General features: G+C 50.7%; 1 protein-coding gene across 2 annotated transcripts in view; it reads left to right on the top strand.

Annotated features, from left to right (window-relative positions):
* Window positions 1–23827, top strand: part of LOC139261888 (uncharacterized) — a 71891-nt gene extending 48064 nt beyond the window's left edge. For both annotated transcript variants that reach the window (XM_070877095.1, XM_070877094.1), the window contains exons 8-11: window positions 14312–14389; window positions 15427–15483; window positions 20339–20382; window positions 20523–23827. In XM_070877095.1, coding sequence (XP_070733196.1) covers window positions 14312–14389; window positions 15427–15483; window positions 20339–20382; window positions 20523–20594 — 251 coding nt within the window. In that variant the 3' untranslated portion in view covers window positions 20595–23827. The remainder of the gene's footprint in view (window positions 1–14311; window positions 14390–15426; window positions 15484–20338; window positions 20383–20522) is intronic.
* The last annotated feature ends 264 nt before the right edge of the window (window positions 23828–24091 follow it).

Here is a 24091-nt window from a genome sequence, read left to right as displayed (position 1 = left end):
ATCAACACGCACAAAGGTCTTTTTGTTTATAACAGATGCCCATTTGGAATCCGATCAGCGGCGGCGATATTTCAGAGAAACATGGAAAGTTTACTGAAGTCAGTCCCGCACACCGTGGTCTTCCAGGATGACATCTTGGTCACAGGTTGGAACACAGTCGAGCACCTGCAGAACCTGGAGGAGGTTATTATCGGCTCAACCACGTGGGACTCAGGTGAAGTGCGTTTTCCCGGCACCTGAAGTGGAGTTCTTTGGAAGGAGGATTGTGGCGGATGGCATCAGGCCCACCAATGCGAAGACGGAGGCAATCGAGAACACACCGAGACCACAGAACGTGACGGAGCTGCAGTCGTTTCTGGGACTCCTGAACTACTTTGGTAACTTCTTAGCGTGTCTCAGCACACTGCTAGAACCACAACCTGTCTGACTACGAAAAGGGGGCGAATGGGTTTGGGGCAAAAGCCAAGAAAATGCCTTTGTAAAAGCAAGAAAATTGTTATGCTCAAACAAATTGCTTGTGTTGTATGATCCAGTAAGCGTTTGGTACTAGCATGTGATGCGTCGTCATATGGTGTCGGGTGTGTATTGCAACAAGCTAATGATTTCGGGAAACTGCAACCGGTTGCTTATGCATCCAGGAGTCTGTCTAAGGCCGAGAGAGCCGACAGCATGATTAAAAAAGAAGCATTAGCGTGTGTCTATGGGGTAAAGAAAATGCATCAATACCTGTTTGGGCTAAAATTTGAATTGGAAACTGACCATAAGCCACTTATATCCCTGTTTTCCGAGAGCAAAGGGATAAATACCAACGCATTGGCCAGAGATGGGCTCTCATGTTGTCCACATAAAACTACACCATCTGCCACAGGCCAGACACAGAAAACTGCGCCGATGCTCTCAGTAGGCTGCCATTGCCCACCACGGGGGTAGAAATGGCGCAGCCCGCAGATCTAGCCATGGTTTTGGAGTGTGAGCAATCACCCGTCACTGCCCAGCAGATCAAAACCTGGACAAGCCAGGACCCCTTATTATCCCTAGTCAAAAGCTGTGTGCCTCATGGGAGCTGGTCCAGTGTCCCAGTGGAATTGCAGGAAGAGATAAAGCCGTTCCAACGGCGCAAAGATGAAATGTCTATACAGGTAGACTGCCTTCTGTGGGGCAATCGAGTCGTGGTCCCCAAGAAGGGCAGAGACACCTTCATCAATGACCTCCACAGTACCCACTCAGGCATCGCAATGATGAAAGCGATAGCCAGATCCCACATGTGGTGGCCGGCATCGATGCGGACTTAGAATCCTGCGTTCACAGATGTAATACGCGCTCGCAGTTAAGCAATGTACCCAGCTAAGTTTATGGTCTTGGCCCTCCAAACCGTGATCAAGGATACACGTCGACTATGCAGGCCCGTTTTTGGGTAAAATGTTCCTTGTGGTTGTAGACCATGAGTCCATTTGAGTCCAAGTGGATTGAATGTGAGATAATGCCGGCCAGCACGTCCACTACCACCACTGAAAGCCTGCGGGCCATGTTTGCCACCCATGGCTTACCTGATGTCCTGGTGAGCGACAATGGGCCATGTTTTACCAGTGCTAAGTTCAAAGAATTTATGACCTGTAACGGGATCAAACATGTCATATCTGCCCCGCTTAAACCAGTGTCCAATAGTCAGCCTGAGAGAGCATTGCAAGGCTTGAAGAGGGTAATTGAAGGCTCACTGCAGACTCATCTATCCCGAGTCCTGCTTAGCTACCGCACGAGACCACACTCACTCACTGGGATACCACCTGCTGAACTGCTCATGAAAAGTGCATTTAAGACAAGGCTCTCGTTTGTTCACCCTGATCTACATGAACAGGTAGAGAGCAGGCAGCTTCAACAAAGTACATACCATGGTAGTGCAAATGTGTCACGCGAGATTGAAGTCAATGATGCTGTATTTTTATTAAATTACGGGCAAGGTCCCAAGTGGCTTCCCGGCACTGTCGTGGCCAAAGAGGGGAGCAGGGTGTTTCGGGTCAAACTTTCAAATGGACTCATTCACCGGAAACATTTGGACCAAATCAAACTCAGATTCACGGACTACCCTGAGCAACCCACCTTGGACCCTGCCTTTTTTGATCCCCCAACATACACACCAGTGGCAACCAGCACCATGGCTGACCACGAAGCAGAACCCATCATCCACAGCACCCCAGCGAGGGACTCAACAACACCAGCCTTCACACCGAGACGATCAACCAGGGCAAGAAGGGCCCCAGATCGACTCACATTGTAAATAATTACACGATTAACTTTAGGGGGGAATGTTGTTATGTATCTGGACTTGGATATACTCTGTACAGCCACCAGGGGGCTCATTCTCCGGAGTTCCAAGGGATCCCATAATCCCTTGGGAGCACAGGTATTTAAGGTGGCTTCACAGGTTGGAGAGGCACTCTGGAGACCTGCAATAAAAGACTAAGGTCACACATTACTTCGAGCTCACAGTGTTCAGTCTGACTCTTTCTCCATACACTACAGGATGAATCAAATTAACCTCCCTACGCCCCAACCCACTGACCCCGCCTTGCCTCTCCACACCCGGGGACCCTCCAATCCCGTGGCCGAGATGGATAAAACGTTTTTCGACCTACATCACGGTGAGTGGGTTAGACGGTGACAACGCAACACCAGCTCACCACCGTGCAATACTTATCCACTGCCTCTGCACCGAAGGCCAACGCATCTTTGGCCAAATCGAAGACACGGAGTCCTACGACAAAGCGGTAAGCACCCGAGAGAAATATTTTTGGCCGAGGAAAAGTATCATGATGGAAAGATTCCATTTTCGTCAAAGGGGGCAAGAGAACGGTGAACCAATCAAACAGCACATCATTTCATTAACTGAACTGATCGCTACGTGTAACTTTGGAGCATCACCGAGGAAATGATCAGGGATCAAATGATTGAGAAAACAACGATCTCCCGCATTCGGGAACGCTTGCTAATGGAAGGTGACAAATTGCCATTTGACAAAGCAACTAATTTGGCCATCCAAATCGAATCAGCGTTTTCCGATTCAAAAGTGATCAGATCCCCTGCTCCCCCTGTGCAGTCGACCAGTTACAGCCCATGTGCAAGTCATTCGTCCAAAGTGGGAATCACAGCAGAGACCCAGGGCTAGTAATAAGCCACCCACTATGGATCACGGGCTTAACTTCCACTGCTTTAACTGTGGAGACAAATCACATGCAGCAAAGAGTCCTAACTGCCCTGCACGTGGGAAGAGATGCTCTGCATGTGGTAAAATGAACCATTTTGCTCGTGTCTGTCGCTCATCGCAGCATATTCTACAGGTGGATAACTCCAATAATGATGAACCCAGTATGGTTTACACCGTTAGTGACATTTCGCAAATCGGTTTGGGCAAACTCAAGGACTGTGATGTAAACATTGACGGCACGCCCATCTGCCTCCTCATTGACCTTGGAGCCAAAGTCCCCATTTTGAGCGAGGCTGTGTACAAAACCCACTTCACGCACTGTCAACTGCAGCCCGCAACTTCCACTCTACATGGGCACTCCGACTCCAAAATTGAGGTACTTGGGGTCATATATGTCCCGATATACTACAAGGGCATAACATTGGAGAACTTTTCCTTTCATGTCGTGAAGGGACGAAGCATCATGGGTGTTGACCTTTTTGACAAGCTTGGGTTCAAAGTTTACGACCCAACCGACACACCTGTATACACGGTGGACTTTGACAAGCAGTATCCCTCAATTTTCACAGGGTTTGGAGTGACAACAAAATTCTGCCGTTGTCCCTGCATTGACCCTTCCGTCAAACCAGTTACGCAGTGACTTCGCCGTCTCCCATTCACGGTTTGTGACCAAGTATCCGCAGAATTAATGCGACTCGAATCTCAGGGAATCATTGAGATCATCGACTCCTCACCCTGGAGCTCGAACTTAGTCATTGCTTGGTGTAAACATGGGGAGATTCGCCTATACATCGACCTGAAAAAGGTCAACAAGGCCATCATCCCCGACAAGTATCCTCTTCCTACCATCGTCGAACTGTCTTCAGAATTCCACGGCTCAATAGTTTTTATGAAACTCGACATGCGCCGCAGTTACCTGCAAATACCCCTAGCGGAGGACAGCAAACTGCTCACGGTATTCACGACACATGATGGTCTGTATCAGTATCGACGCATGCCCTACGGACTATCTTCTGCACCAAGTGCATTTCAGAAGATTGTCACTACTATGCTAGCAGGCATAGAGGGAGTCCTCAATCTGCTTGACGATATCGCAGTCCATGGACGGACAATGGAAGAACATGACCAGCAACTTCACACATTTATGGCTAGACTTGCTACACATAACATTACACTTCATGCCAATAAATAATGTACATTCGCTGCTGGAGAAATAAACTTTCTGGGCTACAGAGTCACAGCACAACATTGAGGCGATCCAGCGAATGCAGGAGGCTACCAATGTCGAAGAACTTTCATCATCCTCGGCACTTGCAACTTCTATCTGAAGTTGGTCCCGCACTACGCGCACATTGCCGAACCACTTCTCAAGTTGCTGTGCAAGGACATCCCTTGGGAATGGACAGATCCCCAGGCTCAGGCATTCACCACTCTTAAGGGGAAAATCACATCCCCTCCTATCCTTGCACACTTTGATCCGAATGCCACTACATATGTCACCATAGATGCATCAGGCACCACCATGGGTGCTGTGCTCTGGCAATGGATTGAGGGCCTGGAACATCCAGTCGCATTCGCCTCTCACACGCTCTCGTCTGCAGAACGTAAATACTCTACAGGAGAACGCGAAGCACTCGCTTGCATCTACGCATGTGAACGCTGGCACATCTACCACTATGGCAGGAAATTTACCCTCCGTACAGATCACCAAGCACTAACTACGCTACTCGCTACAACTGGATCTGGGCACAGACCACTACGGATCAGCCGATGGTCAGATCGCCTTCATCAGTATAACTTTGATGTCCAGTACATTGCTGGCAGTCACAACCACGTAGCTGACATGTTCAGCCGCTCAACACCTGCTTCAGACTCTGGTGCTGACTTGTTCACAGATGACGACACACATGTCACGTTGATCATCACTCAGTCCATCGCAAATCTTTTCTCCTGCGACAAATTCGAAGGCCTTTGTGAGGTCAAAGAAAGCCATGTACAGAGGTTGATGCTGCTCTCTACATTTTTCTTGGATTTTTCACGTGGTGAAGATCATGTCCGTTGTGTCCCTTAGTGGGTGGAATCCACATTGCGACTCTGGGAGGAGTTCTTCAGCCACTGGGAGGAGATGATTGAGGAGGATTCTTGTGATGGTTTTCCCTGTGGCAGACAGCAGGAAAGCTCTTGTTTAATTACCGCAGTCGGACTTGTCTCCTTTCTTTAATATGGTCACGATTATGGTGTCTCTGTGATCCCCTGGCATGCTCTCCTCCTTCCAGGTCAGAGAGAGGAGTTCATGGATTTGTGCCAAGAGTACTTCTCTGCCATGTTTTAGTGCTTCAGCGTGGATTCCAGCTGCTCCCGAGGCCTTGTTGTTCCTCAGTTGTCGGATGGCCTTTTCAACCTCGTGCCGGGCTGGGGTTTTATTGAGATGGTGACGGGTGACATGCTGCGGGATGGAGTCAAGGACACTCAGGTCAAAGACAGAGTTTTGGTTGAGAAGATCCTCGAAGTGCTCCTTCCAGCGGGCATTGACCTTTCTAACCTCTCCTTGACTCTCAGTGGTATTGGACCTTGAGTGCTTGGGCCGTAGGTGGACTTGATGGCGCTAAAAATTCCATGCACCTCGTGATTATCGGTTACATGCTGGATCTCTCGCGCTTTTTCCAGCCACTGTTTATTCTTTAGGTCGTGAGATTTTCATTGGACCTCGGCCTTCAGTTGTCTGTAAGTCTGCTTTCTTTCACTCCAATTGTGGAGTTGTTTCAATTCAAAAATGCCTTGTATTTGCGGTTTATTAGCTCCTGGATCTCCTGATCGTTCTTGACAAATCTTCTGGAATTTTTTGAGAATGTAACTAGCAGAGTGAACAAGGGAGAACCAGTGGATGTGGTGTATTTGGACTTTCAAAAGGCCTTTGATAAGGTCCCACATAAGAGATTGGTGTGCAAAATCAAAACATATGGTATTGGGTGTTAATGTTCTGGCATGGATAGAGAATTGGTTTGCAGACAAGAAGCAGAGAGTCGGGATAAACGGGTTCTTTTCGGAATGGGAGGCAGTGACTAGTGGAGTGCCGCAGGGCTCAGTGCTGGGACCCCAGCTCTTTACAATATACATTAATGATTTGGATGAAGGAATTGAGTGTAACATCTCCAAGTTTGCAGATTACACTAAACTGGGTGGCGGTATGAGCTGTGAGGGGGATGCTAAGAGGCTGCAGGGTGATTTGGACAGGTTAGGTGAGTGGGCAAATGCATGGCAGATGCAGTATAATGTCGATAAATGTGAGGTTATCCACTTTGGGGGCAAAAACACGAAGGCAGAATATTATCTGAATGACGGCAGATTAGGAAAAGGGGAGGTGCAACGAGACCTAGGTATCATGGTTCATCAGTCATTGAAGGTTGGCATGCAGGTACAGCAGGCGGTGAAGAACGCAAATGGCATGTTGGCCTTCATAGCTAGGGGATTTGAGTATAGGAGCAGGGAGGTCTTACTGCAGTTGCACAGGGCCTTGGTGAGGCCTCACCTGGAATATTGTGTTCAGTTTTGATCTCCTAATCTGAGGAAGCACGTTCTTGCTATTGAGCAAGTGCAGTGAAGGTTCACCAGACTGATTCCAGGGATGGCTGGACTGTCTTATGAGGAGAGACTGGATCAACTGGGCATTTATACACTGGAGTTTAGAAGGATGCGAGGGGATCTCATAGAAACGTATAAGATTCTGACTGGACTGGACAGGTTAGATGCGGGAAGAATGTTCTTGATGTTGGGGAAGTCCAGAACCGGGGACACAGTCTTAGGATAAGGGGCAGGCCATTTAGGACTGAGATGAGGAGAAACTTTTTCACTCAGAGAGTTGTTAACCTGTGGAATTCCCTGCCGCAGAGAGTTGTTGATGCCAGTTCACTGGATATATTCAAGAGGGAGTTAGATATGGCCCTTACGGCTAAAGGGATCAAGGGGTATGGAGAGAAAGCAGGAAAGTGGTACTGAGGGAATGATCAGCCATGATCTTATTGAATGGTGGTGCAGGCTCGAAGGGCCGAATGGCCTACTCCTGCACCTATTTTCTATGCTTTCTATGTTCTCATCGAACCAGTCTAGATGTTTTCTGGTAGAGTGACCGAGTGTCACTTCTCAGGTGCTAATTATGGTGGACTTGAGGACAGACCAGGCACTGTGGACACTCTGCGGCTCCGGTTCATTGGAAGTCGTCAGGTTGTCTATGAGATGTTGGCTGACTCGGGCTTTCTTTGTCGGGTCTTTGAGTGTTTCAGCGTTGATCCTCTTGCGGCAGTCATTCTGTTGCCACAGCATTTTGAGGCTACATTGATGGACATCACCGAGCGGTTTAGGCAGTGGTCCGTCCAGCAGCTCCTGTCATGGCGCGAGTGATGTGCACACCCTTGCGATCCCTCGCTCGAACGATGATGTAGTCGAGCAGATACCAGTGCTTGGAGCGAAGGTGTTGCCAGGAGGCCTTGTAGTTACGAAACAAGGTGTTTGTTATAACAAGCCCATGTTCTGAGCATTTTGTCAGGAGGCAGATACCATTGGAATTGGTTTTCTCTACCCATTCCCTGCCACTCACCCCTCCCCAGAGCTCTGTGTCCTTTCCAACTCTGGCATTGAAGTCGCCAAGGAGGATCAGCTTGTCGCCCGTTGGGAGTCGGGACAGGGATTGTTCAAGGCTGGAGTAGAATTCCTCATCAGTAGCTTCCAGGTTTGGGACATATGCACTGATGACCGTAGCACACTGGTTCTGGGTTAGGGTGAGCCGAAGGGCTATGGGGTGTTTGTTTATCCTGTAGGGGGAGTCTCTGAGACGGCCCACTAGCTCATTTTTGATGGCGAAGCCAACCCTTACTACTAGGGGGATCAAGGAGTATGGCGAGAAAGCAGGAAGGGGGTACTGAAGTAGAATGTTCAGCCATGAACTCATTGAATGACGGTGCAGGCTAGAAGGGCCGAATGGCCTACTCCTGCACCTATTTTCTATGTTTCTATGAAACAGCATTCTTCTTCTGGTTTGCCTTTCAAGAAGAAAGTGTATCCAGCACCTTGTTCCTTGAGCTGACCTTCTCCTGCCCGACGCGTCTTGCTCAGGGTCTTTTTTAATTTCAAAATATACTTTATTCATATAAAATCTGTACAGTACATTCAAAAGCAGTTCAGTACGTTTAGCTGTGGTCAGCAATCCCATACACTACATTTGGGTGCTGACGGCAGTTCCGTTCGATATATTTCCTTGCTTTTCAGTCCAAGTACAATTCGGTCCAATACGGGATACATTGTAGTACATTCAACAAATTACATTACGTGTGTCACGATACAGGACACGGAATGGGTGACGGTACATTGACATTTTTCCTTTCCAACGTGCATCACGAAACAGACCTTGCATTATACATGGCACTACACAGGTGTTTTCAGTACATGGTGCTCTATGTATACAACAAGTTTACAAGTACAGCCCGAGGGGAGTTTTATACTGATTCCAGCCCCTGGGTTTACCGTGGTGGAAGGACTTTAAACTGTGGCCCTTCCCCACCGTGCCTTTGCGGCGACTGCACCAATTGTTAGTGTGACCCTCAGCACGTACTCCTGGATCTTGGATTGTGCCAGTCTGCAACACACAGACGTGGACATCTCCTTGCTCTGGAAGACCAGCAAGTTTCGGGAAGACCAAAGTGTGTCTTTCACTGAGTTGATGGCCCTCCAGCAGCTGATGATGTCTGTCTACGGTGTGTGTCCCTGGGAACAGCCCGTAGAGCACAGAGTCCTGTGTTACGGAGCTGCTTGGGATGAACCTCGACAGCAACCACTGCATCTCCATCCAGACCTGCCTTGCAAAGGGGCAATCCCAAAGGAGATGGATGACAGTCTCGTCCGCACCACAGCCAACTCTGGGGCAGAGGGCCGTGTCTCTGAAACCCCGGCTGTGTATGAAGGATCTGACGGGTAGGGCCCTCCTCACCACCAACCAAGCTACACCTTGGTGCTTGTGTGAAAGCTCTGGCGATGAGACATTCTTCCAAACGAGTTCGACAGTCTGCTCGGGGAACCACCCGACAGGGTCCACCCTCTCCTTCTTTCATAGGGCGTCCAGGGCCTTACGTACCGACCACTGATTTATGGCCTTGTGGTCAAAGGGGTTTTTGCACATCTTGCTCAGGGCGGTGATGTCGATGGCGTAGTGTCTGAGTTCCCGGGTAATGATAGTAATACGACGTAAGTCGTGGAGTACGGATGGTGGCGGCCCAACGAACAGGTGTCCCAACGAACAGGTGTCCCAATGAACAGGTGTCCCAACAAACAGCTGTCCCAACAAACAGGTGTCCCAACAAACAGGTGTCCCAACAAACAGGTGTCCCAATGAACAGGTGGCCCAACAAACAGGTGTCCCAACAAACAGGTGTCCCAACGAACAGGTGTCCCAACAAACAGGTGTCCCAACAAACAGGTGTCCCAACAAACAGGTGTCCCAATGAACAGGTGTCCCAACGAACAGGTGTCCCAACAAACAGGTGTCCCAACGAACAGGTGTCCCAACGAACAGGTGTCCCAACAAACAGGTGTCCCAACGAACAGGTGTCCCAACGAACAGGTGTCCCAACAAACAGGTGTCCCAACGAACAGGTGTCCCAACGAACAGGTGGCCCAACAAACAGGTGTCCCAACGAACAGGTGTCCCAACGAACAGGTGTCCCAACGAACAGGTGTCCCAACAAACAGGTGTCCCAACGAACAGGTGTCCCAACGAACAGGTGTCCCAACGACGACATCCGGCGGCAAGGTACGAGAATCCAGTAAAAAATGTAGCGCCGGGGGCCATGGGTGGTGATAATCGGCGGGTGGCAGGAATTGGAGAATCGGCGAGCGGCAAGGAGCGGAGAATCGGCGAGCGGCAAGGAGCGGAGAATCGGCGAGCGGCAAGGAGCGGAGGATCGGCTGGATCGGCAAGGAGCGGAGAATCGGCGATCGGCAAGGAGCGGAGGATCAGCGAGCGGCAAGGAGCGGAGGATCGGCTGGATCGGCAAGGAGCGGAGGATCTGCGGGCGGCAAGGATTGCCAACAGGGAGGTGGGGACCCAGGGAAGGCTCAGCATGGACCAGCAGCGAGGTCGGGACACGAGGCCAGAATATGCGTGGTCACTAGTAAAGAACTAACGGCCAAAGCGTGAGCGGCTGGAGAGAGCGGAGAAGTGCAGGAGACCAGTGCGCTGGAGATGCAGCCTCGGGGCCCAGGGCACAATGTCAGTATTTTATGGACAAATTCACAAGCTGCTCCAAGATGCCTTCACCTACACTGCGATCTCTGAAAAGCAGAGCGAGAGGACCTGAGGGAGGGAGGAAGGGAGGCAGGGGCTCAGTAGGAATGTAGGCCAGACCCACAGTAGGAGTATGTTTGTGTCTATGTACTAGGCCCATGTAGCGGAGCCTGGTCTCCAGTCGTGTTTGATCCCATTGCCACTGGACCAAGACATCGCTCTGTCAAGCCCGTGTGGCGGCTGGTGTGCAGTGGCCACCACACGTTAAAAAAATCATCGCACAGGCATCTTCCACCCTTTACAATGAAGTTCGGGATCTGGAACATCAGGACCCTCATGGACAACCCCAACAGTGACAGACCGAACGTCATACTTCTATCATTGTCTTGAACATAATCAAGGACTGAGCCTCCACAGCCCTCTAAGCTAGTGAATTCCAAAGATTCACCACCCTCTGAGTGAAGAAATTCCTCCTCATCTCAGTTCTAAATGGCCGACCCCTTATTCAGAGACTGTTACCCCTGGTTCTCGACTCCCCAGCACGGGGGAAACATCCTCCCTGCATCTACCTTATCAAGCCCTGTAAGAATGTTGTACGTTTCAATGACATCACCTCTCATTCTTCTAAACTCTAGAGAATACAGGCCTAGTCTACTCAATCTCCCCATCCCAGGAATCAGTCTGGTGAACCTTCGTCGCACTCCCTCTATGGCAAGTATATCCTTCCTTAGGTAATAGATCAAAACTGTACACAATACTCCAGTTGCGGTCTCACCAGGGCCCTATATCATTGCAGTAAGACGTCTTAATCTTATACTCAAATCCTCTTACAATAAAGGGCAACATACCGTTTGCTTTTTTAATTTCTTGCTGTACCTGCATGTTAACTTTCAGTGATTTGTGTACCAGGACACCCAGGTCCCTCTGAACACCAACATTTCCCAATCTCTCACTGTTTAAAAAATATTTTTCTATGTTTCCTACCAAAGTGGATAACTTCACTTTTCTCCACAATATATCCCATTTGCCATGTTCTTGCCCACTCACTCAGCCTGTCTGTATATCCGCTTGAAGCCTCTTTGAATCCTCCTTACAACTTACATTCCCACCGAGCTTTGTATCTTCAGCAAACTTGGGTATATAACATTTAGTCTTCTCATCTAAATCATTGATATAGATTGTGAAGAGCTGGGGCCCAGCACCGATCCTTGCGGTACTCCACTAGTTACAGTCTGCCAACCCGAAAATGGCACGTTTATTCCTACTCCCTGTTTTCTGACGGTTAATCAATCTTCAATCCATTCCAGTATATAATCCACAATACCATGAGCACTAATCTTGTTTAGTAACCTCTTGTGTGGCAACTTATCGAATGTCTTCTGAAATCCAAATACACCACATCCACTGGTTCCCCCTCATCTATTCTGCGAGATACAACCTCAAAAAACTCAACAGATTTGTCAAACATGAATTCCATTTCTTAAATCAAAGTTGCCTTTCCCCAATCCTATTAATATTTTCTAAGTGCCCTGTTTCCACATCCTTAATAATAGATTCTATCATTTTCCCTCCGACTGATGTCAGGTTAACTGGTCTGTAGTTCCCCGCTTTCTCTCTCCTTCCTTTCTTAAAAAGTAGGGTTACTTCCATAGATTCTCATTGGATCTTTGGTTCTCCACTCCAGGGAGGTTTTTTACATCTTCTTCTGTGAGAATATGGACACAAAGTATTTGCTTATTTTCTCTGTCATTTCCATATTCCCCATTATAATTTCTCCTGTCTCAGCCTATAAGGGACCCACATTTACTTTCACTAACCTTTTCCTTTTTACATACCTATAGAAGCTTTTACAGTCTGCTTTTATGTCTCTTGCCAGTTTACTCACATTCTATTTTCCCTTTCTTCGCCAATTTCTTGGTCCTCCTTTGCTGAATTTTAAAACCCTCGTAATCCTCAGGCTTACTGCTCTTTTTGGCAACATTATAAGCCTCATCCTTTGATCGAATACTATCTTTAACTTCTCTTGTTAGCCACAGTTGGACCACTTTTCCTGTGGGGTTTTTGTGCCTTAAAGGAATGTGTGTTTGTTGTAAATGATGTATTAGTTCTTTAAATGTCAGCCATTGCTTGTTTACTGTCATACCTTTTAATGTCATTTCCCAATCTATCTTAGCCAACTCATAGAAACATAGAAACATAGAAAATAGGTGCAGGAGTCGGCCATTCGGCCCTTCGAGCCTGCAGCACCATTCGATAAGATCATGGCTGATCATTCCCTCAGTACCCGCCCCTCATACCTACGTGGTTTGCTTTGTTTAGATTGAAGACCCTAGTTTCGGATTTAACTAAATCACAATGAAACTTAATATAAAATTCTATCATATTATGTTCACTCTTCCCTAAAGGCCCCTTTACTACAAGGTTATTAATTAACCCTTTCTCATTGCACAAACTATAAACATTCAGAAATCACATCACACAACAATGCAACCTGCATTAGTTTAAATCTCACTTATAGTTAGCCATGTATCTCAATTCATCATCATCTCATCCCTGGAACCAGGATGACTTGCTTCCACATGAGTTCACTGATGTTTCAATGAAGGACCCGATGTTCCAGTCCTGATCTCCAATTGAGGGGGTGGAAGATGCCTGTGTGTAAATTTTTTTAACGTGTGGTGACGTTGTACATCAGGCACCACACGGTCTTGACAGAGCTAGGTCTTTATCCAGTGGCAAGGGTTAACCAGGACGACTGGAGACCTGCTCTGCTGCACAGACCTAGTGCGCACACATATCGCAGTGTGGGCTTGGCCCGTGTTGCCCCTGGGCCCTCGGCTCTTCTGGGCCCCGTATCCTCATTTGCCGTACCTCAGCCATGATGGTCCAGGCCCCAGCGCTCCAGCTCTATAGCCCCGACCTGTGGTGATGTTCTCACACAGGTCGGGACAGCCCATGATGGTCCAGGCCCCGGTGCTCCAGCTCTATAGCCCCGACCTGTGGTGATGTTCTCACACAGGTCGGGACAGCCCATGATGGTCCAGGCCCCAGCGCTCCAGCTCTATAGCCCCGACCTGTGGTGATGTTCTCACACAGGTCGGGACAGCCCATGATGTTCCAGGGCCCAGTGCTCCAGCTCTGTAGCCCCGACCTGTGGTGATGTTCTCACACAGGTCGGGACAGCCCATGATGTTCCAGGGCCCAGTGCTCCAGCTCTATTTATAGCCCCGACCTGTGGTGATGTTCTCACACAGGTCGGGACAGCCCATGATGTTCCAGGCCCCGGTGCTCCAGCTCTATTTATAACCCCGACCTGTGGTGATGTTCTCACACAGGTCGGGACAGCCCATGATGTTCCAGGGCCCAGTGCTCCAGCTCTATTTATAAACCCGACCTGCGGTGATGTTCTCACACAGGTCGGGACAGCCCATGATGTTCCAGGGCCCAGTGCTCCAGCTCTATTTATAACCCCGACCTGTGGTGGTATTCTCACTACTTTATATTCTGATTAATAGCTGTATTTTGAGTCCTCTTCCCCTCCAAAAGCGTGGTCACACATTTACTAAACTATCATGCTACAACCCTTAAATACCTCGAGCACACGTCACAAATACTCCAGTGTTTCTAAATCCACTCGTAACATCTAATGCCAAAGATTCAGTATAACGTGAATATCTTTTCTAGGCAATATTGCTTTCTCTGAAGGACTGATCCCACTTTGCTGATCATTCCAATATATCTCATTCGCAATGGAGAAGCTTTTGTAGAAATACCTGATACAGCTTTCTGAAAATCAGGCCATGCTAATGTCTTCATCATAAAAATATATTTTCCAGGTGTTACCGAGATGCCGGTGCCTGAGACAAGTCGTGTGGCTGAAAATACAACTGTCAATAGAAAGGCAAAAGTAGACGGTGAGCAGATGAATCATATTATGTGGTTCTCTCTGTGTAGGGATTGTTAACATAGCAACTGTCAGAGTTCATAAAATGTTGTTTCTAGTTTCATACTTTGGCTCAGGAGCTCTCCAGATATGTAATGTTAGACTCTGAAATACTTGAACAATCTTCAGTAAAATAGATCTTTGTGATGCTGGTCCACTATAAAAGGTTTCACGCACAATACAGAAACCTATTTATTCAGTCACTTTACTGATTGTGTATATCACAAGTTTGCAATAGGAATGGCTGTTTAGAAACAATATGAATCACTAAAAGAAAGTAAACAAGTAGCAACAAGTGCGGATGTCAGGATCCCGCTCAGTTTGAGACTCCACATGATCCGAGAGCTTCCCAACACTTCATATCCAGGCTCACACATGAAGCACCAACATTTGAGTTATAGACTGGAGGGCTGTCAGGCCTTGTGGACCCAGAGCCCAGTGAGAGTCAGGAGAGGTGGGAGAAAAGAGAATCAAATGGGAAAAGTCCTGATCCGTGAGCAATGCTTTTCATTTAACTTGTTTAGTAAATCTGCAGCCACAGAACCACTTTGTTCATTCTCCAATTTATGAGTCAACTTGTCATTTTGGGGGCAGGAACTTGTGGGTTCAAGCCCCACTTCAGACTTTCACAGAATCATAGAATGGTTACAGCACAGGGGGCCATTCGGCCCATCGAGCCCGTACTCTTCACTGACACTTCAGGGGATTGCTGCATTTTCAAAAGTGCTGCCTTTCAGTTAAGACCTTTTTTGGTGAATGTTAAAGATATAATTGTATCTATTGATGGTGAGCAGGGTGTTGTCCTGACATAATTCTTCCCTCAACCAACACCACCACAAGAGATGAACTGGTTGTTATCTCATTTCCTGCTTGTGGGACCTTGAATGGTGTTTGTTTACCTGACAACAGGACTTCCACTTTAACAGTGATCATTACTTGCTTTGGGATATGGCCAGCCGCGATATATATATCGATGCAAATTCTTTATCTCCATCTTATTCTCTGCAGACACAGAAAGAGAAGATATTCATTACGGATCCATCGCTTTTCAGACAAGTTCACCAGGTAATGAAACCCAATATTGCTATTTTTTTCTCTCAGTTTTGTGTTCTTCAAGGTGAGGAATGTTAATGCTGGGTAATAAAACTCGTTGCTGCCTCTGTTTTTTCCCCGGAGGGGCGGTAATGGCGGCAGAAAGCATTTCCGAGCCGGGGGCCAGCATCCAGCGCCCTGCCGGGACATTCGGTGTCAGGTACCCGGCGGGCGGGGGAGGGGCAGTACGGCCTGGGGGAGGTGAGCCGTGTGTGTGTGTGGGGGGGGGGGGCCCGGGGGGAGGTGAGCCGTGTGTGTGTGTGTGTGGGGGGGGGCAGTACGGCCCGGGGGAGGTGAGCCGTGTGTGTGTGTGGGGCGGGGGGCCCGTGGGAGGTGAGTCGTGTGTGTGTGGGGGGGGGGGGGCCCGGGGGAGGTGAGTCGTGTGTGTGTGGGGGGGGGGGGGCCCGGGGGAGGTGAGCCGTGTGTGTGGGGGGGGGGGGCGGAGGGCAGTATGGCCCGGGGGAGGTGAGCCGTGTGTGTGTGTGTGTGGGGGGGGGCAGTACGGCCTGGGGGAGGTGAGCCGTGTGTGTGTGTGCGTGTGGGGGGGGCAGTACGGCCCGGGGGTGGTGAGCCGTGTGTGTGTGTGTGGGGGGGGGCAGTACGGCCCGGGGGAGGTGAGCCGTGTGTGTGTGTGTGGGGGGGGGCAGTACGGCCCGGGGGAGGTGAGCCGTGTGTGTGGGGGGGGGGGGCGGAGGGCAGTATGGCCCGGGGGAGGTGAGCCGTGTGTGTGTGTGGGCGGGGGGGGGTGCCCGGGGGAGGTGAGCCGGTGTGTGTAGGGGGGGGGCGGAGGGCAGTATGGCCCGGGGGGAGGTGAGCCGTGTGTGTGGGGAGTGGGTGGTGGGGGGTGGCAGTACCAAGGAGTGAGGTCGGGGCCCAGGAGTGAGGTCGGGGCCCAGGAGTGAGGTCGGGGCCCAGGAGTGAGGTCGGTTCCCAGGAGTGAGGTCGGGGCCCAGGAGTGAGGTCGGGGCCCAGGAGTGAGGTCGGTTCCCAGGAGTGAGGTCAGGGCCCAGGAGTGAGGTTGGGGCCCAGGAGTGAGGTCGGGGCCCAGGAGTGAGGTCGGGGCTCAGGAGTGAGTTCGGGGCCCAGGAGTGAGGTCAGGGCCCAGGAGTGAGGTCGGGGCCCAGGAGTGAGGTCGGGGCCCAGGAGTGAGGTCGGGGCCCAGGAGTGAGGTCGGTTCCCAGGAGTGAGGTCGGGGCCCAGGAGTGAGGTCGGGGCCCAGGAGTGAGGTCGGTTCCCAGGAGTGAGGTCAGGGCCCAGGAGTGAGGTTGGGGCCCAGGAGTGAGGTCGGGGCCCAGGAGTGAGGTCGGGGCTCAGGAGTGAGTTCGGGGCCCAGGAGTGAGGTCAGGGCCCAGGAGTGAGGTCGGGGCCCAGGAGTGAGGTCGGGGCTCAGGAGCGAGGTCGGGGCCCAGGAGTGAGGTCGGGGCCCAGGAGAGAGGTCGGGGCCCAGGAGTGAGGTCGGGGCCCAGGAGTGAGGTCGGGGCCCAGGAGTGAGGTCGGGGCCCAGGAGTGAGGTCGGGGCCCAGGATTGAGGTCGGGCCTAGGAGTGAGGTCGGGGCCCAGGAGTGAGGTCGAGGCCCAGGAGTGAGGTCGGGGCCCAGGAGTGAGGTCGGGCCTAGGAGTGAGGTCAGGGCCCAGGAGTGAGGTCGGGGCCCAGGAGCCGGGTCGGGAGGGGTGAGGTCAGGGCCCAGGAGTCAGGTCAGGGTCCAGGAGCCAGGTCGGGAGGGGTGAGGTCGGGGCCCAGGAGTGAGGTCGGGGCTCAGGAGCCGGGTCGGGAGGGGTGAGGTCGGGCCCCAGGAGTGAGGTCAGGGCCCAGGAGTGAGGTCGGGGCCCAGGAGTGAGGTCGGTGCCCAGGAGTGAGGTCGGGGCCCAGGAGCGAGGTCGGGGCCCAGGAGCGAGGTCAGGGCCCTGGAGTGAGGTCAGGGCCCAGGAGTGAGGTCGGGGCCCAGGAGAGCGGTCAGGGCCCAGGAGTCAGGTCAGGGCCCAGGAGCCGGGTCGGGAGGGGTGAGGTCGGGGCCCAGGAGTGAGGTCGGGGCTCAGGAGCCAGGTCGGGAGGGGTGAGGTCGGGGCCCAGGAGTGAGGTCAGGGCCCAGGAGTGAGGTCAGGGCCCAGGAGTGAGGTCAGGGCCCAGGAGTGAGGTCGGGCCCAGGAGTGAGGTCAGGGCCCAGGAGCCGGGTCGGGAGGGGTGAGTTCGGGGCCCAGGAGTGAGGTCGGGCCCAGGAGTGAGGTCAGGGCCCAGGAGTGAGGTCGGGCCCAGGAGTGAGGTCAGGGCCCAGGAGCCGGGTCGGGAGGGGTGAGGTCGGGGCCCAGGAGCCAGGTCGGGGCCCAGGAGTGAGGTCGGTGCCCAGGAGTGAGGTCGGGGCCCAGGAGCGAGGTCGGGGCCCAGGAGTGAGGTCGGGGCCCAGGTGAGAGGTCAGGGCCCAGGAGTGAGGGTAGGGCCCAGGAGTGAGGTCGGGGCCCAGGAGTGAGGTCGGGGCCCAGGAGTGAGGTCGGGGCCCAGGAGTGAGGTCAGGGCCCAGGAATGAGGGTAGGGCCCAGGAGTGAGGTCGGGGCCCAGGAGTGAGGTCGGGGCCCAGGAGTGAGGTCGGGGCCCAGGAGTGAGGTCGGGGCCCAGGAGTGAGGTCAGGGCCCAGGAGTGAGGTCGGGGCCCAGGAGTGAGGTCGGGGCCCAGGAGTGAGGTCGGGGCCCAGGAGTGAGGTCAGGGCCCAGGAATGAGGGTAGGGCCCAGGAGTGAGGTCGGGGCCCAGAAGCCGGGTCGGGGCCCAGGAGTGAGGTCAGGGCCCAGGAGTGAGGTATGGCCCAGGAGAGAGGTCGGGGCCGAGGAGTGAGGTCAGGGCCCAGGAGTGAGGTCGGGCCCAGGAGCCGGGTCGGCCAGTGTGGTGGCTGGTGTTAAAATGAAGTTTGGGACCTGGAATGTCAGGACCTCATAGACAACCCCAACAGCGACAGACCTGAATGCCGTACTGCTATCGTTGCCCAGGAACTCAAACGCTTCGACATAGACATCGCTGCCCTTAGCGAGACTCAGTGGGCAGGGGAAGGTCAACTCAAAGAACAAGGTGGTGGCTACACCTTCTTCTGGAAAGGGAAGCCAGAAGAAGATCACCGCCTCCATGGGGTTGGCTTCATCATAAAAAACGAGCTGGTGGGCCGTCTCAGAGACTCCCCCTGCGGGATTAGTGAACGTCTCATGACCCTTCGGCTCACCCTAGCCTGGAACCAGTGCGCTATGTCATCAGTGCGTTCGCCCCAACACTGGAAGCTACAGACAAGACCAAAGAAGAATTCTCGTCCAGCCTCGAACAATCCCTGTCCCAAGTCCCACCGGGCGACAAGCTGATCCTTCTCGCCGAATTTCACACCAGGGTCGGAAAGGACACAGACCTCTGGGGAGGAGTGATCGGGAGAGAAGGGGTAGGGAAAACCAACTCCAGCGGTACCCTCCACCTGGCGAAATGGTCAAAGCATGGTCTTGTCATCACCAACACCCTGTTCGGTCAGAGAGACAAGTACAAGGCCTCCTGACAACACCCTCGCTCCAAGCACTGGCATCTGCTCGACTACATCATCGTCTTAGCGAGGGATCGCAAGGATGTGCGCATCACCCGCGCCATGACAGGAGCTGACAACTGCTGGACGGACCACCGTCTAATCCGCTCAGTCATTTCCATCAATGTAGCCCCAAAACAGCGGCAGCAACAGAAACAATGCCGCAGGAAAATCAACGCTGGAGCACTCAAAGATCCTGCGAAGAAAGCCCTATTCAGCCAGCGCCTCACAACCAACCTGACGACTTCCAGTGACCCAGAAATGCAGAATGTCCAGAGTGCCTGGTCTGCCCTCACCTGGGACAGCACCGGACCGAGATAGCAGTGGGTCATGTAATCTCCCAACAATCACAGAAGGAGCTTTGTTCATTAATGACCACCCCTGTGGCTCACTGTGTAAATGCAGGGCTCAGTGTGGATCTGAGTCATACAGAGGACAACTGGGTTCACTGTCAATCACTGTCTTGCTGATCATTGGCTGTCCCAGTGAAATGCAGTAAGTTGGCCCAGAATTCCCGGTTTCTTCTTCGTGGGCGTTCGACTACCAATAGGACAGAAGATGCGCACTTACCTTTTGGTCGAATGCCCGCCAGAGATCCCGGACTTGAGGTCTCCTCTTCTTGCGCAACGGAGTGTGCTCACATCGGGACGTGCGCAGGCCGGGAGCTGGAGTCACATGGCTCTGGGCAGCCAATCAGGTAAAGTATATTCCCATTATTATGAATGAGAACCCTCCCCAAAACACTAATATGCAATAATAAAAGTTATTATTATAAAATATTAAAAACATATTTTTATTAATTTAATTTTAAATTATTTATGTATTTTAAAAATATTTTTCCAATTTTTAAAAAAGTTTTTAAAATTATAGTTTAAAATAAACTTACTGTAGTGGGGAGGGTTTTAACAATAATACGTATTTTTAAAATGTTATTTTACAATGTGTTTGTGTGTTTTAAAACTCTTATGCCTGTAACAGTGGGCTATGCACCTGGTTTTATCAGGCGCGAGAGTTTTGAGGATATTTGCCGGGAAAGATATGGGTAAATCCCACAATCCTGCCCGTACAAATATCCTCGCTCCCGAGATGTGCGAGATCTGTCAAGCAAGAAACTTGACAGATCGGAAAAGCCGGTCTCAGCGCATTGCGTATTGCGTAGACGCTCCGTACGGACTCAGGGAGTCCGGGATTTCCGGGCCATTGGTTCACCGTTAGTCAGGTTTTATTGTTAGAGCAATCGATCAATGTCATCCTTTAATTGTGATATTTGCAATTATCACAGGGTCCAGACACGGTACGCAGTGCAATAAACAATCTTCAGATCCTGTAAGTATATCAATCCCTATTGGTGAAATCACACAACCGACAATATTAATAACGGCAACAAATTTGTAAAGTTGTTATCTGATGTTAAGAGATGCAATAATAGATCACATTATTATAAATGGTTAATTTCTCTCTTGCAGAACCTGGCTCCTTCAAAGGAAGATGGTTCATCTGTCATCTATGCACAAATAGCACAAGCAGACTATACATGAGTTGCACAGGACAGAGAGGAAGAGCTTGGAGTTCGATATGTGGAACATAACATTTTGGGAATTTATATTTTTACCTGAGAACAGATATGGAGCTTTCTTCCTGGTATCTGCTCTGATTTATCACAATCATTGCAGCACGCTTTTCAAACATGAACATAACTTATGAATGATAACTTGCAATAGAAATGGTTCTTTTAACATTGCTTCAACAACGCTTCTGCAGACGCTATGTAAACACAAACATCGGCTACATTATGGAAATTAATTGGATGTTGCACGTAATTTTGTTGCCCACTCAATTAATATCTCAGAAGTGTAATAACCAACAATGATGATTCAACTGCGCAATGTATTGCTTAAGCTCAAATTTTTCTGTTCCCGACTGGGTTAATTTGGATAAATTCATCCCATTAACAGCCACCAGCATTGAATTAGTTCACTCAACAATGCATCGACTGCTGTTATCCTTATTTACTAGTGTCAGTTCCATCTAATGCGGCCATTTTTCACCACACCCCGACTAAAAACTCAAAATTAAAAATCGACTTTTTATGTCGAATTACTTTTATACGGGGCCTGAAATTGCTGGAGGCTCCTGCCCCTGATGGAAGTGCAGGGGATGGGATTTCCCATTGTCAGCATGGCCCAGCGTTGACCCTGTCCCGAGGGCCTGTGGCCCCACAGGGTGGCTGGCAGTACAGAGGGGCAGCTTCCCACTCTCGGGGTGCCGGCCCCTACAGACAAGGGTAGGTTTTATTCAAGATGATCCTCAGATTGCTCCATTTTTAATGTAAATAAAATCAATGTCCATTTTCACTCTAGAATTTAAAATTCTGAAAAATGGTCAAAAAATTAAATCTTGTGCCTTCGAAACTGGTGCTCTCCTAAAACTTTCATAAACTTCTGACTTTTCTCGTTCACGATGAGTAATAATTTTGGGTGCACTTTGCAGCATAAATGACCACACACATTGTACACTCACATTCAGGGTGGCTTGGGAGTTGTTGGTCTTTCTGATTGTGTGGCAACTTTCTTTTGAAGCTGTTGCTTAGCTTTTAGTCAATGGCAGTGTATTTATATCTTGACTTCAACACGTTGAGGATGTGGGTAAGAGGCAGAATGAGTCAGATGGCAAATCTGTACCTTAGGAGGAACAAGGAGAAAAGCTCAGAGAAGCATTGACTACAACAGTATGGTTAATATAGCACGACAAGAAATGTTGCAAAGGGAGATCCATCTGGTCCATGCAAGACTTTGGTTGAAGTGAAATCAAGATTTCCCATCAATGCCTGAAGAATGATTCCTACTTCTGATAAGACTGTGTTCCCACAATCCAGGTCTGTACCATGTACATGTTATTCTCGCAGGCTGGTGTAAACTGACTCTGCCCCAAAATAGATGGCCGCTGTAAATAATGGCCGATGAGCTGTGAGGATAAGGAGTTGGAGTGAAAGTGAAGTGAGACACAGGCCAGTCATAACTTTAACAACATCTCCTTTAATGCGAAAAAATCAGTGAATGATTTAACAATTTACCCAAGGGAAACACAAGTGTTGTAGACATGTGACTCTGGTTAATTTTAAATTGAAGCATGTTTCTAACAGGCGGGGCGAGCCTCAAAACCCTCCCCCACACCTCAAACCCCTCCCCCATACCTCAACCCCCTCTCCCACACCTCAAACCCCTCTCCCATACCTCAACCCCCTCTCCCACACCTCAAACCCCTCTCCCATATCTCAACCCCCTCCCCCACATCTCAAACCCCTCTCCCATACCTCAACCCCCTCTCCCACACCTCAAACCCCTCTCCCATACCTCAACCCCCTCTCCCACACCTCAAACCCCTCTCCCATACCTCAACCCCCTCTCCCACACCTCAAACCCCTCTCCCATACCTCAACCCCCTCTCCCACACCTCAAACCGCTCTCCCATATCTTAACACCCTCCCCCACATCTCAAACCCCTCTCCCATACCTCAAACCCCTCCCCCACACCTCAAACCCCTCTCCCATACCTCAACCCCCTCTCCCACATCTCAAAACCCTCCCCCACACCTCAAACCCCTCTCCCATACCTCAACCCCCTCCCCCACATCTTAAACCGCTCCCCCATACCTCAAACCCCTCTCCCACATCTCAAACCCCTCCCCCATACCTCAAACCCCACTCCCACAGCTCAAACCCCACCCCCACAGCTCAAATCCCACCCCCACAGCTCAAACCCGTCCCTCACACTTCAACCTCCCCCCCACACACACCCCTCCCCATACCAAAAACCCCTCCCCCACTCCCCACCTCAAACCCCTCACCCACGCTCACCCCTCCCGCACACCTCAACCCCCTCCTTAGCTCCTACCCCTCCCCATGCCTCAAACACTTCCCCCACCACTGCCCACACTCGGGCAATTTTAACCTCTGGGCCTCATTTACATCTCACCAGCCAGCTGCCCCCCAGCAATGGGGGAGGGGCTGCCCTCCGGCAATGGGGGAGGGGCTGCCCTCCGGCAATGGGGGAGGGGCTGCCCCCCGGCAATGGGGGAGGGGCTGCCCCCTGGCAATGGAGGAGGGGCTGCCCCCCAGCAGGTGAAGATTGTGTGGCCTAGAGGCAACCCACTGGCACTGAACAAAGTTGCAAGGGAGGGATGGCAGGGGTTCCGTGGGGTATAACGGGTTCAAACGGCAGAGCCCAGGACATCAGAGGCCTAGACCTGACTCCTAAAGATAAGTTAAAATTGATTAATTTGAGGCTTTCGCTTCTTCCCCAAGAAGGTTTACTGAGTGGAGTTGCTGCAATCAGTTACCAGTTAAAATGCCATCATGTCCTAACGGCAGGCTCTTGATTTGCAAATAGTGAGACAACTCCCACTCCAGGTACCTGGGCGTTACCTAAGAAACAGCCCAGTTAAGGTGGGAGCATGTGGGATTGGAGCGACAACACAACACGACGGTCTGAGGGGCAATTTTAATGACATTGCCCAGTAGCTGCTGGACAGGGGGTTAATGTCACCCCCTTATTTTCGAGAGGAACATTCCCAGAAAGTTACGATTTGATCAAGTCTTTATTTGGTGCATTGCCTGATAGTTTGAAGCCAACTGTAATTCTACCTTTTAAGCCAAACATAATTTCTCCAGAGTTTCAGATATTGTAAATATATGAGAGTAATAGTGACTTCAATAAACTTTACAGGTGCAGTAAATCTGACCCTGGGTACAGGCCGCTTGTGTGAACTGAATCTTTTACATCACACACCGATAGAAAGAGCTGGTCCTTTTAAAGAACTGTCATATCTTCAGGTTATTTCGATCGTCAATGAAGCACTTTGTGAACTGAGGGAAAGAGGCCGTTAATGGGCCCACAGCCAGAAAACAATGGGGGAGAAAGTGGACATGGCTGAGGACACACAAGGGGCAGAATGGTGTTTGCCGACTGTTATACAACACGCCCGATTGTTGTATTGAAGTCAATGGAACTGAAAAAATACCACGGAGGCTGGAAA

This window comes from Pristiophorus japonicus, chromosome 1 (assembly GCF_044704955.1).
Source record: "Pristiophorus japonicus isolate sPriJap1 chromosome 1, sPriJap1.hap1, whole genome shotgun sequence".
Taxonomy (NCBI): Eukaryota; Metazoa; Chordata; class Chondrichthyes; family Pristiophoridae; genus Pristiophorus; species Pristiophorus japonicus.
This window is presented reverse-complemented; position numbering and strand designations above follow the sequence as displayed.